Source organism: Papaver somniferum, chromosome 7, assembly GCF_003573695.1.
Source record: "Papaver somniferum cultivar HN1 chromosome 7, ASM357369v1, whole genome shotgun sequence".
NCBI lineage: Eukaryota > Viridiplantae > Streptophyta > Magnoliopsida > Ranunculales > Papaveraceae > Papaver > Papaver somniferum.
Window position 1 is genome coordinate 123,217,639 of NC_039364.1, and position 16,819 is coordinate 123,234,457.

The 16,819-nt window shown below is 34.7% G+C and overlaps 1 protein-coding gene and 1 long non-coding RNA gene across 10 annotated transcripts; one reads left to right on the forward strand and one right to left on the reverse strand.

Moving 5' to 3' along the window:
* Positions 1 to 1,112: 1,112 nt before the first annotated feature.
* Positions 1,113 to 1,937, reverse strand: LOC113300453 (the record flags this gene model as incomplete). The annotated part of the gene is made up of 2 exons (XM_026549664.1): positions 1,643 to 1,937; positions 1,113 to 1,258 (listed from the first exon to the last, which is right to left on the reverse strand). Coding segments are annotated over exons 1-2 (441 nt in total), but the record flags the coding sequence as incomplete, so codon positions are not given.
* Positions 1,938 to 6,040: 4,103 nt separating this feature from the next.
* LOC113298319 lies at positions 6,041 to 10,540 on the forward strand. 9 transcript variants are annotated; one of them, XR_003334162.1, is made up of 14 exons: positions 6,041 to 6,177; positions 6,287 to 6,430; positions 6,816 to 6,878; positions 6,970 to 7,581; positions 7,710 to 7,776; positions 7,941 to 8,042; positions 8,153 to 8,169; positions 8,325 to 8,387; positions 8,474 to 8,559; positions 8,652 to 8,675; positions 8,775 to 9,010; positions 9,247 to 9,362; positions 9,811 to 9,947; positions 10,114 to 10,540. It is a non-coding gene; the product is annotated as an uncharacterized LOC113298319 (long non-coding RNA). The 9 variants fall into 9 exon arrangements; XR_003334158.1 differs by lacking the exon at positions 8,652 to 8,675 and having other exon boundaries at positions 6,970 to 7,337; positions 7,468 to 7,581; positions 8,699 to 9,010; XR_003334160.1 differs by lacking the exon at positions 8,652 to 8,675 and having other exon boundaries at positions 6,970 to 7,295; positions 7,468 to 7,581; positions 8,699 to 9,010.
* The last annotated feature ends 6,279 nt before the right edge of the window (positions 10,541 to 16,819 follow it).

Below are 16,819 nucleotides of genomic sequence, written 5' to 3' on the forward strand. Positions count from 1 at the left end.
AAAATCGAATTTGTAAAAATTAGATAAATAACCTTTTTCACTGTCATCCAATGTCTCAGCTTTTCCTTCTGTTCCTTCCATTGAGTTTTACCAGATTTTTTGGTTCTAACTCTCGTTTTTTTTGTTTGTTTTTTTTGGATTTTTGGTTGTTTTATAGGATCAAACCAAAACCAACCACTTAGAATGAGTTTTTTCGGTTTCTTGGGTTTTGGATTTTTAGGTCTCTGGGTTTCTAGGTTTTTTTGTCGGTTTGGACCAGTTCGGTCCGGATAGAAAACCAGGCCATGGGCATCCTTAAGTCCAATCCATGATAACATTTCCAAATTTGCTCGTGCCATTCACATTGGTGCCATTTTTTTTCCACCCCTCTCTGATCAAACTATAGGATATTTCTTCCCCTGCTTATCTATCTACCACTCGACCTCACTCCCACTCGTTATCTTTTTCTTTCTCTCTTTCTTCGTTCTTCTTCTTGTGTTCATCGAAGAACCCAGGCCCATTCTTCGTTCTTCTTCTTGTGTTCATCGAAGAACCCAGGCCCATTCTTCGTTCTTCTTCGTTCTTCTATCTCTCTTTCACCACCATCATCAGCGACATGAAAAACAACTGAATCCCTTTATCAATCACTAAACTGTAGGTTGGATTTTGTACCTTCTTTCCTAAAACAAGGTTTTGTAACCCTAGAGTTCTAGATCTAGGTTTATAATGGGTTTTCAAACAGGGGGTTAGTCCTCGAGTGATTTCGGGGGAGTTGAGTGTATTTTAAATCTCAGGGATTTTGAGAGAGTTTGAGAGAGTGTAGGGAGTTTGAGAGAGTTTTGTGTTTTTGAGTTCAGGGAGTTTGGGGGGAGTGTAGGGAGTTTGAGAGAGTTTATTAGAGGGAGTTTGGGGGAGTTTGAGAGAGTTCACTCCTAACTCATTATCTTTTAAGAAACAATAAACCCTTATTTGAAAATAACATTGATCTTTAATCAAAAGAAAAAAATAAATGAAAATGATCATATCTGTATCAATAGTATGTTATTTTATGCAACGAGATAATTTTTTTTCCCTTCAATTTAACGGTCTCCATACAATTCTAACTCCCTTTCTTCACGAACATTTTCCCACATATCATCCGCTATACTTTTTCTCCATGCATTAGCTTCTTGACGTTGTTGTTCTTGAGTTTGTTGTGTCAAAATTTCATCGTCATTTACAAGTGTTGATGGATGGCTATCTTCCTCTTCCTCGACCGGAAACTCATCTGAACAGCATTCTTTTCGTAAGAAGTTGTGTAGGCCTGCACAAGCTGTCATTATCTCCGCTTGCACCTGATACGGAAATGGAGGCTGAGACTTAAAGATCAAGAAACGAGACTTCACAACATCGAACAATCTTTCAACTACATTCCTCAAAGAAGCATGACGCATGTTAAATAATTCTTCAGCCTTTTTCGCATGATTACCCGTACCAGAAAATTCTTTCAAATGATAACGTTGGCCACGAAATGGTGTTAAACAATATCGTCGGTTTGCAAACCCACCATCCCCCAAGTAATATTTACCTGAATAAAACACAAAAAGAAAACTTCGTCAAGTAGAACCCGAATATAACTTAACCAAAAAACTCAAAACTTCACATTAGATAAAAGTAAAATTACCTTGCGGTATTTTCAGTCCATTTCTTTTTGTCATTGCGTCGTTAAGTATTTTCGAATCATGAGCAGACCCTTCCCATCCACTGAGCACGTATATGAACTCCAAGTCGAAGTTGCAAACCGCTAACACATTTTGAGATGTAATTCCATGTCGATTCCGATAAACGGCTGCATTTCTTTTCTCTACCATTGCTGGGATATGTGTACCGTCCATAGCTCCAATGCAATCCTTAAAGTAAGGATAAAATCGTGTACTCTCACGAATTTTAAATGGAGTTGCACTTGTTGGCTTAGCCATCATCCTCGGAGCTATAGAATTTAAAGCTCGCAACATCCTGTTGAAGTTTTTACTAACTGTCCACCGAGAGCGACCAAATGTGTCACGTATTGTGCAATATCGTGAACTTTGGCCAACAACGAGTAAAAATGTACCAAGCATTTCTTCAATAGAAACACATCTTGTATCACATAATGATGTAGTTTCTAATGATACAACATAGTTTTAGAAAAATATCAGGGTACATCCTATAACTTCTTCGAAAGTCTTCTGGGTCTTGACGCAAAACTCTCCTTATATAGTTATATCCAAACAAAGTAACTGGGCGTCTCATTGGTCTTTCAATACGCTGACTTTGTATGTATTGCAATTGCTTGATTATATCCATCAACCATGAATGCACCGCTGAAAGTATATTCAAAAATATGGATAGTTCAAATTCATTATTGTGCTTACCTCTTCATCATCACTGCTTTCTTCTTCTGTATCAAAGGCTTCATCTTCACTATCAGTAGATAAATCCAAATCAGACATGTTCACCTAAAAAGATGATAAAAGTACTTTTTTTTATTAGAATCATCATTATTTCAAAAGCATAAAAGTATATGTATACAGAAAATAAGCATATATAATATAAAGTTCATAAATTCAATCATAATAACCATAAAGATGTCAACCCATAAAAATTAGTAGCAATCAATCCATAACAATAAGTTCTCAACTAGGAGAAAAGAAAAATTAAATACTAATAGTTATGAAGAAAAACGATCAAATGTTGTAACTCTAAAAGCCCATTAAACCTAATAGAAACTTGCAAAGATGACAGGTTTATGCTTTTAACTTTGAACCAATCCACAACTTTCTCTCTTCAGGAGTAAAACGTATGAATAAGTTCTTCTTGTGATTGTTGTCCAGCATTTCAATTATTTCAGCTTATCTTCCAAATAAATTTCATTCATGCCATAAACAAGATCCCATACTTGGTTATCTTTCTTATCCTTATCAATTCTGCGCATTTCTTTTTCAATTTTGCGGTCTTCTTTCTCTTTCGCAACAAGAGCATGCATTGAATCAATAGAAGAAGCAATCGATGAACTGTTGGCAATCAATTTCACTAGATAATCAGACTACCCAGTAGGATTAGTTGATGTAGAAGAGTCACCAATGTCACACCTTGGTCTTTTCTTTGGTGCCGTTTTTCTGACAGGAATTTTCTTTGTGTTCATATCTTGAGTTTCATCTTTATCTTGTTCATCACTTTCCTCTAAGCCATATCCCACGTATGATACGTTAAAAGTATTATCATATTGCTCTCGTTGAGTATAATCAACATCGAAGTAATCATCTTGTTCATCTTCCTTATCACAGGTTCTAGCACTTGTACCCTCATGGGTAAGATCAACTGTAACTTTTCCAGAAGCACATTTATTCCTAAAAACAATAAGCAAGTCCCCATAGTCTTTACCATTATCTTCCCTTAAGTTAGTTTGGTTTGGATGGCTCTGTTAACATACAAAAAATAAATAAAGGATAAAGCATGAATTAGAACTCTGCACAAAATAGAAGAAAAAAATATCAAATTTAGTTTTCAGTAAGTAACACACACATACCTCAAAGTAATTGTTCCACATCTCTTCCGATTCAGTAATCATCTTTTTAGCATCATCCCAACCGAATCCAGAAGTACAAGATTTAAACAAATCCTGGTATTGACCAAATCTAGTCTTCAGCCATCTATGTTTCCCTTTATAGTTCTCAAAAGATTTGTCAGAACCACATGCTTGGTTAAGTTTTGTAAGTATCTCCTCTTCCACTATTCTCTTAGTAAAACATCCACTAGTGTCTTTCTTCTTCTCAAGTGTAGCTTCTACCAACAGTTCCAATAATTTCTCAGTCTCTCGAGTTGTCCATTGTTTGTAATTCGTAGTCACTTCCGTTTCCGGTTCCGTATTCTTATTCTTCCTAACATTCTTTTTCTTCTTGTTGTTTTCAGCAGGTTGGCTGGATTTTTCCATTCTATGGTGTGACATGTTAGCTACATTAGTACTTAGACTAATACTAGAACTTAACAAAGCAAGGATAGTAATAACACCAAACAGTCTAATGTAACACATGATAAAAAAAATGTGATACTAGATTACACAGTACTAACACGCAGAGCTACTTAGTCAAATTGTTAATCAAAGAAAATCCCTTAGCAACTCCTTGCAACAAAAGCACCGTATGAATTGGCTAAAACACGCCAATACGGAATGAAGTACGCCACTGTATTGAACTTTGGCATATAGAATAGAAAAGAAGTATGTGTCTAAATAAGAGGACTTAACAAGTGATAGTGATTCTCAATGACACCCATGCAAAGTAGCAAGCCAATTAATGCATGATGACATAGCAAATTATGAAGATAGCTGTAAAGGAATTCTGTTTCACCGAAACACAGTTTCAGATTGTCCAATATTTGTAGTACTAATACTTACCTAATCCTCTTGAAATTTGTATGGTACACTTACAACTCAATATTCCACAACACACTAAAAAATCATAGCATTCCAACGGTTCATTAAAAAGATACATTACTCAGAACCCGACTACTTTCAACACGTGCATACATAATTCAGTTCCGGATTTCTCACACTTTGGTGTACCTAAAGTGATCAGAACTTCATGAAATTTCTACAGTAGGAAACCTTCATATATACAAACATCATACTAAAATTTCAGCTTTGTCCGATAAGCGGAGAATGAGATAAATAGGAATCAGTTCCCTATCCGGGATTTAAACTCAGCAGACCATAGTCATATATTGTGCAAGCGTTGCAGTAGAAAACGTGACCTGATCCGCGTGAACATTTTAATGTACTTCTATAACAAGGTAAACTACGACATACTCAAATTTCATCATATTCCAACGGTTGAATATAAAGATATCACTATAACAAAAGCACCGTATGAATTGGCCAAAACACGCCAATACAGAATGAAGTACGCCACTGTATTGAACTTTGGCATATAGAATAGAAGAGAAGTATGTGTCTAAATAAGATGACTTAACAAGTGATAGTGATTCTCAATGACACCCATGCAAAGTAGCAAGCCAATTAATGCATGATGACATAGCAAAGTAGTAAAGGAATTCTGTTTCACCAAAACACAGTTTCAGATTGTCCAATCTTTGCAGTACTAATACTTACCTGATCCTCTTAAATTTTTTATGGTACACTTACAACTCAATATTCTACAACACACTCAAAAATCATAGTATTCCAACGGTTCATTAAAAAGATACATTACTCAGAACCCGACTACTTTCAATACGTGCATACAGAATTCAGTTCCGGATTTCTCACACTTTGGTGTACCTAAAGTGATCATAACTTCATGAAATTTCTACACTAGGTAACCTTCATATATACAAACATCATACTAAAATTTCAGCTTTGTCCGATAAGCGGAGAATGAGATAAATAGGAATCAGTCCCCTATTCGGGATTTAAACTCAGCAGACCATAGTCATATATTGTGCAAGCTTTGCAGTAGCAAACGTGACCTGATCCGCGTGAAAATTTTACTGTACTTCTATAACAAGGTAAACTACGACATACTCAAATTTCATCATATTCCAACGGTTGAATTTAAAGATATCATTATAATCAAATCATGCAATTTCTTACCAAGATCTTTTGAACCACAAATTAGGGTTTTGACAGAGAGAGAGTACCCACAAAAAAAACTATACACACAATCAAAATAAACAATCATGGAGATCAAAGATATGAAAAACAATCAAAATAATACACAAATCAAACTATTATAAACAATCATGGAGATCAAAGAAGAAAAAAAACATACCTGGGAAAAAATGTTTCCTCTTCTTTCTCCTATGGTTTTCTACGCACCAAACTCCTTCCCAAATCTCTACTCTTTTGAGAGATTTTTTGTGAGACCAAAATACACTAAAAACTCCTTCGAACTTCCCAAAGCAACTAATTTCCTAGTATTGTAGGGTTTTATGACTAACAGGGAGTTCAAGAGTTTTTTTTAAACTCCCCAGCGACTAATAGGTGTTTTCTAGAGAGTTTAGGAGACTCCTCTAAACTCCCCCACAACTAACGGAGATTTGGAGAGACTCCCTCAAACTCCCCCGGGACTAACAGGAGAAAACCTAAATACACTAAAATCTCTCGAACTCTCCCACGACTAACCCCGTGAAAGTTTTCAAGTTAGGGTTAGTACTGATTCATCATGGCGACACAGATGAAAGGTAATTCCTCATTCAATCCCTCTTTCTGTATCAATTATTTCTGATTTTTTGGTTATTGTTGAGTGAATTTTTTGAAGCTGAAATCAATTGTTTCGATTTTGATTTACAGGTTGTTGAAGGAGTACTTTGCTGAGTTGAACGAAGTATTGACTAGAGAGCTTGATATAGATGGTTAATCTGGTGTTGAAGTTAGGGTTTTCTCATATGAGAACTGAAATCATCATCAGAGCTACTAGAACTCAAAATGTTCTTGGTATAAAAATAAAATCAAACCCCGATTTCTTAATTCTTTTAATTTGTTAAATAATTTTTTTAGTATACATATTTATCTTTTTTTTTTTTTTAGCCCAGCACTGAGTTAGGTTTGCACGTACTCAGTCACTGTTTGATAAAATTGCTTAAAGAATTGAAAAACCTTGAGATTGATTAGAGTTTGAATATTTTGAAGAGGTTTTGAATCTTTTGATAACCGGGTTTTGTTCATACATGGTTTTAGAGTATTGCTTCCTCATAATAATTGCTTTATTTATATAGACTCTTAGAGTCTTAAGATGAATCAACCAAAACATGGCAACTGTTGTACATATCTCTGCATATAATAGCATATTTGAATGTCTACTTTATTGATTTGGCACCAGGGTAATCCGCAAAGTACTTGTGCGTTTTTCTTTATGGATATCGTTTTGTTGTTGCATACGCAGGTGCCAATACAATGTCGACACCCTTTTTCTCAAATTTTATAATATAAATTCGTATTTGCTTACTGTGCTAATTAGTTAATGGGTGTTGCAGCATCACATCATCAGGTCAAGAGATATCAATCGCACTTTACTTAATTTGTACCACAGGAGTCTGCAAGGGAGTTTCTTCTTTTTGGGGATCGTATCCGCACGTGACAATTCAATATCATTAGCCATTTTTTTAAAAATTTGTATACATTCTTATACTCAGCTGTAAACTGCACATTCGTATTTGCTCACTGTGCTAATTAGTTAATGAGTGTTGCAACATCCAACATCAGGTCACGATATAAATCGCCCTTTTCAGCTAGTCATTGAACGTGTTTGGAAGGGAACTCCCTACGGTGGATTCAAGAGCCATTTCCAAGTACCATATTTGTTGAGTAACCCTTATGTTTGCCTGGAGATAGCTGGTTCTATGTTGAGTGACAATTATTTTATATGCACTTAACACTTGATTGGTTTTTTCTTCTAGTAATTTTGATAGTTAATGGTTTCACAGGCTCTTACATTGTTTTTTATCTCAATGTTTTTACCATGTGGAAGTCAGACTTGAAGCAGATTCATGACCTGATTCCTGGTAATTACTAACACTGAAATTTGCTGTGTACTGTAAAACTGATCTGCTCGCCTTCATAAAACTGACCTGTCTAGACTTTGGTAGGTAAGTGATCTTCCATGACTTCCTAGTTGCTTCGTCTTGATTGCAATGTGGATGAATATATGTGTTGGTATGCAACAAATATTCCTCAGCCATAGAGATGTCACCTGCATGTCTTCCTTTTTTTTCAGGCACTCAGCTGACCGTGAATGCGCTATAATGTTCTTAATGCCGTACCTCTCATATATGCTGGCCGAGGTAATGCGGACTGAGCAATTGATGTTCTTTTTAGATCCGAATCTCTGTTTTTACTTACTCTCACACTCTTGGTTTCCAATAGTTGATTCAGATATCTTCTTTGAAGTTGGAAAACATTGTATTAGTCAACAAACAAAGCCTGCTAATGTCATTCACATTTGCAGGCATACATTTTCAACAATGTCATTCATCGCGGAAGCGTTTATCTTCTTATACTGTGGAATAGATGCCTCAGATGTAGAGAAATGGAAAATTAGCAATAAGAGGTTATTCTTTTCTAGAATATATTTAGATCAACAGAAGATCCTTTGAAATATATTTAGTAGACATTCATTCTCTTACTGCAACTTTAAAACCTATTTTTTACTTCCTGCAGCTTCAAAACATGCATCAGTATGTACTCCATCATCATCCTTCTGATTGCGGTTAGCCGTGCGGCGTTTGTGTTTCATCTCTTTGTTTTATCCCAACTACATGAATAAAAGTGATGAAATGTGAAACTAGTTGATGCTTACATGTGTGTTACTTTTTGCTGCTAATTTGACTAGGTTGTAATTTGGTGGGCTGGTCTTATGAGAGGAGCCGTTTCTATCGCCCTGGCTTTCAAACAGGTAAGCTGCAAATACTAAAAACTGAATGATGTTTTAATTTCCAGTCATTCTCCAGTTTTTCTGATACTCTCTCATTATTTCTGAAGTTCACTTATTCTGGCGGAACAATGATTCCAGCTCATGCAACAATGGTCACACATACACGGTTTTCACTATACTTTTTACTACTGTGGTGCGTCTCTCTCATAACGTTTTCCTTGTTTATCTTTCATTATTTGGTTGGCTTGTGCTAATTAGCATACTTTTAAACGCACATGTATTCAGTTTTTTGACGAAGCCGTTAATAAGGTATACTTTTAACCACCATCCAGATAATACTATTCCAAGTCATGATATGACCCTTCCCTTGCTTTCATTTGATGAATCTGCCTCGACCAACATCCTTAGAGTGAAGGACAGTATCTCCATGCTGTTGGAAAGACCCGTATATACAATACACTCATTGGAGAAAATTTGATGATAAATACATGAGGCTGTTTTCACCCCCTGCTCATGATGGATCTGGGTTTCTATCTATGGCTAACTCATGATGGATCTGGGTTTCTATCTATGGCTAATCATGGTCCTCATAAAAATGGTTCTCAGTTCTTAATCACTTTCAAGGCTGCGCACCATCTTGATGGGTGGGTTCTTTCATCTTTTCTATTTTTAATGTTTACGAATGCTATTATTTAGCCGAAGTTTAATGTTTACGAATGCTATTATTTTGCCAAAGAAGTTGACTCTCGCTTTTTCACTCTGGCCAATTATTCAAATAAGTATGTAGATGCCTGCTCAATCGTTTGCAGATCGTTTGATGCCTTTACAGAGCAGGGGATCAGCTATTCTTTTTACTTATGTATTTACTTGTTGTTAACAGGAAGCACGTTGTGTTTGGTAAGCTTGTGCTAGGCCGTGAGACTGTAAAGAAGATTTCGGAAAAGGGAAAACCTGAGTGTACGGTGAAAATTGTCAACTGCAGGGAACATCTTGAAGGTAAAAATTTAGGAAAAGTTGTAATTAAGGATTCATAGAATTATGCAAACATATTATTTCCTCGCATCAATTTATTGTGTCATACAGCTTGCCTGTGTTAGTTTGCTGAATCAGCTTGATATTTTTTATTTTGATTTAGAACAAGGTATACCATGTCTTAATTTACTTGTACGTTGTTGTACATAAACTAGAGATAAAATGGATTATATTAGACCTAGCTTGGACCTAACTATTCTTTTATGTAAATGAATTTGATTTAGGTTGCACCAGACTTCTGGCAAGGTTGGGTCTTGTACAATACAGTTTTTTACCGAGTCTATCAAGGCGAGTGTTCTTTGCGATACTTTTTAGCTTTGTCAGCTTAGGATTATGTGTTTCACATTTACTCTGTTCAAGGACTTAGAAAAATGTTTGTAACTTGCTCTCTATTGTTTTGTTTCTTCTACAGGAATTATCATGCCAATATCTAGAGGGGAATTAGTGCACAGACCAGGGAGAGATGATTCCTTGAGCCATTCTCTGTCGGATAGATATTACAGTGGCGACTTGTGTTGATGGTTTGTGGTCAGGCTGTGCTGCGGAAATGTAAGTTCTCCTTCACTTTTTCTTTCTTCAACTGTTAACGTCTTACAATTATAGTCCTTTTATATTATTTGGGTCTGTCTAGCTATGACACCTTAGGTTTTTTATGTGCCTTTTGCTGTTCATTGTTGCAAGTTTTGTTGATTCTTTTTATTCTTTTCTTGTGAAGATTCCTGGATGTGAAGAGTTGCAGCTGGAATAAGCTGCTGATAGGATGACAAGTTCAAATTGCTTGTATGGTATTTGCTGCACTTTTCTGCTATAACCATACATTGTCATCTAACATCTCATCTTGAACAATGTCTATTCATTTATTTTGCTTATGGAACTTTCTGTCAACCTTTATACAGTAATGCTCATGTCTGAGAGTACTGAATGAGATTGAACTGTAACTTTCATAATGTAATTATGAATACTAGATTTTTCTATTTTTTGTGTTTGGTTGAAGAATGTATGGATGGTTTTGGAGACCGAGAATGTATAAATGGTGTTTCAATTTTTTATTTTTTTTTGTACTGCAGGCCTGTAAACGGAAGTCCAGGTCATGGTGACCTGTATTGCAGGCCTGTAAACCGGAAGCCCAGGTCCATGATAATGACCTGGACTATCCATTTTCTTAAGCCGTTATTGAAGTTTTGTAACAGGTTTAACTGTAATAAGTAAAAGCTACACGTGTCATAATCTCAGTTGTTACGAATGAGAGTAACAATTCAGATGTTACAATAATCGTAACAAAAAGATGCCACGCGTCGTCCAGTGAATTGTTATAAATATAAAGTAACAGTTAAAACCGTTAATAAATGTGACAAATATAACACGTGTCGCAATCATAAAATTAGTACAATTGTGGCTATTAACTATTGCACCGCTTACTATATGTGACTGTATCTGGATATTGTCACAGATAAAACCGTTACAAAACACCATCACAATTATTAATAACGGCATATTTACTACAGGTATAACCGTCAAATCTTATCAGTAACAGGTATAGCCTGTGAAAAAATCCTGGACTTGGAATAACATGAGACGAAGATGTTTGTGACTACTTTTTATCTTGCCTATCGGAGATTAAATCTCGAGAAAATCTTCGAGAAGATAGTACTTAATCACAATAGAAAACAACAAGATCAGAACAAGCAACTACAGAGAAAATAGTTGGGTCTGGCTTCAAAAACCCAATAAAGTCTTTAAGTCGTTAACCTACAGGGATTTAGAAAAACCTAAGGTTAAAGGAGAATCGACTCTAGTCACAACTAGTATCACACAGGAGGTGTGGGGATTAGGTTTCCCAGTTGCTAGAGTTCTCCTTTATATAGTCTTCAAATCAGGGTTTGCAATCAATGTTACCTTGGTAACAAAGCATTCAATATTCACAGTTAGATGAAAACCTGATTAGACTCAAATGAAAAGTGACTTCATTTAGATATGAGTAACTGTACCTAAACGTGTGCACCTTGTTGGCTCAACAATAGTTAACTGAAGTTAGCCATATGAACACTTTCATATCAACCTTATTCATCTAAACCATAACTACTTCAAATGACTCAAATAAAACTAGTTCTAGAGTTGTTCAATTGTTTATATTCTCATAGAAGTATATTCAAGACACAATTGAGCAAAATCGATTTTGATTCACTCGAATCAATTCATGAACATTATAGCTACGATTTGCAAAAGATTGCATTCCTTATTATATAAATGTATTAGTTCATGAACAAACCGATTTTAGAACATAACCTACTCAAGTATGCAAACGGGTACGCATACCTAAGTGGTCGGACTTAGTTTGGGTTCGCCAGTATGCAAACGGGTACGCATACCTTCCAAAACAAGCAGAAATTCCCGGAACTGAACCTCACGCCAGTACGCATACCGGTATGCATACTAAGTTCCCGGACTTTCACTAAACCAACCAGTATGCATACAGGTATGCATACTATGGTTCCCGGACTTGGAATAACATGCAACAATTAGCATACAAATATGCATATTGTGCTATATCCGGACTTGGAAGACGACAATATCTGTCTCACACAAACTATTATCTTCAAAGCAATTTTCAAGTGATCGAATGATCAATACAAAACATTCCGAGTCTATATAAAATGACTGTCTCACACAAATCATGTAAGATGTTACAAGGTGATTTTCACATGATCATCTTTTGACTTTCGTAAAGAATATAAGATGAACTTGGTTAAAGCGAAAGCTTAGCAACACATATTTCGAGAAATATATGAGCGAGTTAAACTCAGCTCGAAATATCAAATGTGTATAATTGAAGTCTATATAGCTATACGACTTTTGTCTCAAATAGGAGATAGAGTAGATAGACTTTTGAGTGATAGATGAGTTCAAGTCTCCACATACCTTTCGTTGATGAAGTTCCACAAGCTCCCCTTAGTAGTTCTTCATCTCCAATCAATGAACGCCGTGAAGTCTAATGCTTAACTACACTTTCTATCCTAATCCGAGACTTCTGTAAGTAGACTAGAAATCAAGACCTATAGTTTCGGCAACTAAACTTGACAACAAGCTTGAGATAGCAACGCTTGCGAGTTCGACCGAGCAGTGCTCTAACACCTAGACTAACGAAATAAACGAAAGTATATTGATACTAAAAAAAAATATTCTAACAGTATGTAACATGTGTTTGGATACCAAATCGGAAGTAATTTTTAAACTTAGTGGAATGTAAAAATCAAAAATTAGTTTGGAAACTCATTTCAGAATGATTTCTCGAAGCAAAAAAACATATTTTATGTGAAGCATATATACCAAAAATTTACATCCAAGAGCAATATGTTTACCATCGAGACAAATACAAACTATGATTAAAAAAGGAAAAAAAAAAGCAATTTCGTTTATTTCGAAATATTCAAATTAAATATATTTCATCCATATAATCATCATGTTACAATAGCGGGAGAACATCATAGATCATGTAATATAGCTGACAATGATATACCCATTTTAATCATCTAGATATTCAATATACTTGAGACGAAACCGATGATATTGCTGAACAGTGCACACAAAAAAAAACCAAATTCATTTTCTATTCATAAAAGCAAATTCATAAAAGGATAAAAGTCTGACAAGTTTCTGCTGTCCTCGTGGATGACTCCAAAGATACAACTAGGAGGATCAAACTCCGAAATACTAGAGACTTTGTTAACTTCGCATGTTTAGTAAGAGTGCGTATCAGCCACATCCTTACCGGATTCAATAACATAAACACATTTAATACCATTAAATGATAAATGCACCCATATAAATTACTAAAGGCATCCCCTCTTTGGATAAGGGCACCCTAGTTGATAAAGACACTCAAGTTTAGAATAAGGGCACCCCTTCTCCGTCACACGATTTTGGCGGGAAAATTATGTTTAGCTGCAAAGCATTCTGTAAAGATTTCTGAAGAGATTTAATTGGTAGATTTTTTTTATACCACCCTGGTACGATTAAATAGAGATGGAAAGTCTTTAGATTCGAAAAAGAAAAAAAGATTTACATGGATTTTGGATGAAACAACGAGTGAGTAAGAGAAATACTCGGGTTTGGGTTGTATGTTTGGAAGCTACGTGAAGGATTAAGAAAAAATATTATACTCAGACTTGATTATGTAAAAGTCCGGAAGAGCATCAGATGTGCGAGAAGATAATGAGAAGAGTTTATTATTTCGGTAACTTCTAGTGAGGGAAACACCATATTTTAAGGATATTCTCGGGCCTGTGATATATATAAGGTGGGGGAGTTACAAAGCATAAAATAGAGAAATTTATTTTATTATAAGGATATTCTCGGGCCTGTCATAAAGGATAGAGAGATTTATTGGGGAAGTTACAGAGCATAAAATAGGTAGTTGCAGAGCGATTCATCACCAGAAGAAGAAGAAGAAGAACATATAATTGTTGAAGACCATCGTTATTTAACCATGGCATATTCTCAGCAGAGAAGACTGTCCTTTTTTATATATGTCTTAGTTTTCTGTTTTCTGCAGAAAACACTTGTTTGCAATACTTATATTCGTTGCAAATTATTTGTGTAATTTTTATTTTCTTCTTGTAACAATTGTGAGCCATGAACAATTATTTTGAGAGAGTGGTTGCTACGAGGAGCTAAACCTCATTACTGAGGCGGTGAAAGAAGCTATTTTTCCAATAGTAAAGTTGTAATTTCTTATTTAATTTATTTTGCAAGTCTTTTATGTTTTTTTGCATTGAATTAAAATTGCATTGGATCATTTAGTTGTGATTTATTTTGATGGTCCATGCTTAGTCTAGGGCTATTGATGCTCCATGCTTCTGATTTACAACTATTATTTTGAAACATCTACTTGTTTAGGCAATATACTAGAATATATTTGAATGTAAGTATTGCATAACTATATTATTGGTTGAATCACTTAAAAATTGGTTAATGGTGGAATATATAGTCTCAGTTTTCTCTATAATCTTGATATCAACTTTTAATTGATTTTTCTATTTTAGTATTAGAATTTAGGTCTAAACCAATTTTTACAAGTTTTAGTGCACGAATTTATTTACCACTTTATTGGAACGAGCACACTTTTTATGTGTTTTATGAGAATAAATCTAGATAATGAAAATAATTCATGAGAATAATCTTATTTTTCAGAAGAATATATTTTCGGTAGTTGATGGGTTGTCATCGAAATACCTATTTCGAAGATATAAAAGCTATGTTTTTCTATATGTTATGTTTTCAATCTAAACGTCTTGAAAGAAACATAGATAGATATGGAACAATTCAAGTCCATGTTACTAACCTAGAACAGAAGGATGATGTGTTCATCGATATCGATACATCTGTTCTTCAGAGTAACACTAGATTAACACGAGCGGGTCTCAAAATTTCTATTATTCCTAGTCTAACCAAACAAAGTTGACTATATATTAATCTAATCAAGCAGCCTCGAGTTTTGGAGTTAAAATGTGACAACCATACTTGACATACCAACAGTTGGTGAGTTCAACCAAGCAATGCTCTAACAACCTATAAAAATTACCACTTTGGACGTTACACAAGACAACAAAGACTAGTAGAACCTTTAGCACCCTGAGCTATATATATATTAAAAAAAAAGGAAATTCGTAAAAAATCATAATAAGAAACAACTTGGAAACGAAAAAGACTAGAAATGCAAAATATCTCAGTATTAAAGATCGAACACGCTCGGCAAGAGAATCAAAAAGAAATTGGGGATAAACCAACAACAATGCAATTACAAATCCTAATTCTAGATCATTGCTCGGTTGAACCCATCAAGCGTTAGTATGTCAAGTTTGTTTATTAAGTTTAGTTGAGTCGATTACTAAAGTCAACTTCGTTAAGTTAGACTAGGAACATAGAGATGTTGATACATGCTCTGGTTACTCATAAAAACCTGAAGACGTACCGAAGACAATGAAGACATCATCCTCCAGTTCGAGTTTAGTAACTACAAACTTGACTTGTTCAATTTCTATTTATTTTATTTTATTTTATTTTTTCAAGTCTTTATTCACTGAAAACATAACATGCGAAGTTAAGTTTGTTACAATAACTTTAGTATTGGTGACTTGGTAATTATGCTATGATCAAAGTATCATAAGAAATGTACACAGTACTTGTTTCTACAACTTAAGTATACGGAGTTGCGAAGTATGGTTTGTCTAAGGACTTCGTGTTCTTGATACTGCACTAATTGGTAACTTTTTATTTAGTGTATTGAGTTTCGGATGAATAAAAACCTTCGAAATTATGTTTAAAACAAGTTCAGAATCATAGTTAAGGAAGTAGACTTGCAAAACTTGTTTCGTAGTTGAAAACTGGGTTCATGACCTATCTCAGGCCCAATCTTATATGTATTTATGATCCAATGATCAATCCTTGTAAAAGAACCCATCCCTTGCGGAAAGGATTGATCCCATGACTGATTTCAAGTTATGACCGATCCCGGGACAAAATGTCTGACTTATTTGTACATTTTTGATATGTCTGATATCTTCGGGTTTCTACAGACATCGAGATGTACACGAGTTAGACTGGGAATATTCATAAGCTTTGACATAGTATGTGAACATGTAGTAAACTCTAATATCTTATTATTAAAATATATTCTTTTGATATTCAAGGCAAGATCCTGGAACCGATTTTTTAATATCTGTTTTGGTATTGAATTATATGCTTACCAATTCCCAGAGTTATGCATATCTCTAGTTTCTAAATTAGTAAAGTATATACATGAAAGTCCGCTAGCTAATCTTAGTTGTCATTCTATGCGAGAAATCGATTTATGAGTTAGAATATAATTGGTATTTGCTAATTTTGAATACAAATATATATATTGCAAATCTTTAGTATTTTTGAAATTGGCGATCTTGTTTCTAAACAAACATTGGTCTTAACTCTATAAATAGAGATTATTGTATTCTTATAAATTCATCCCTTGAACACACACCTTTATTATTGTGTGGGAAGCAAACTTGTTAATTAGAGATAGAGATAATCAAATTTGCTGAAATATCTTGCATTGCCTTCATTTAAAGCTTTCTTTGGGATCAGTAAGCTTTTAATAGTACCGTTGGTGAAAAATTAAATCGCATTATTATTTTAGTTTTCTTTGATTAGTGTTTGATTAAGAATTAACAATATAGTTATCTGATATATCAAACTTATATATTATGACCCGTCTCTTCTGATATAATGCCACTCAAGCTTATTCAAAAATTTACTATCGCAGCTCTAAATGATTCTAAATATATGGGATAGAAATGTTGATCAATTAATGTTACAGACTCCGCTCTGTGTATGTTGATCAATAACGTCATCAAGTTATTTGCAGCGGTTACTCTGGTCCAGCGGTT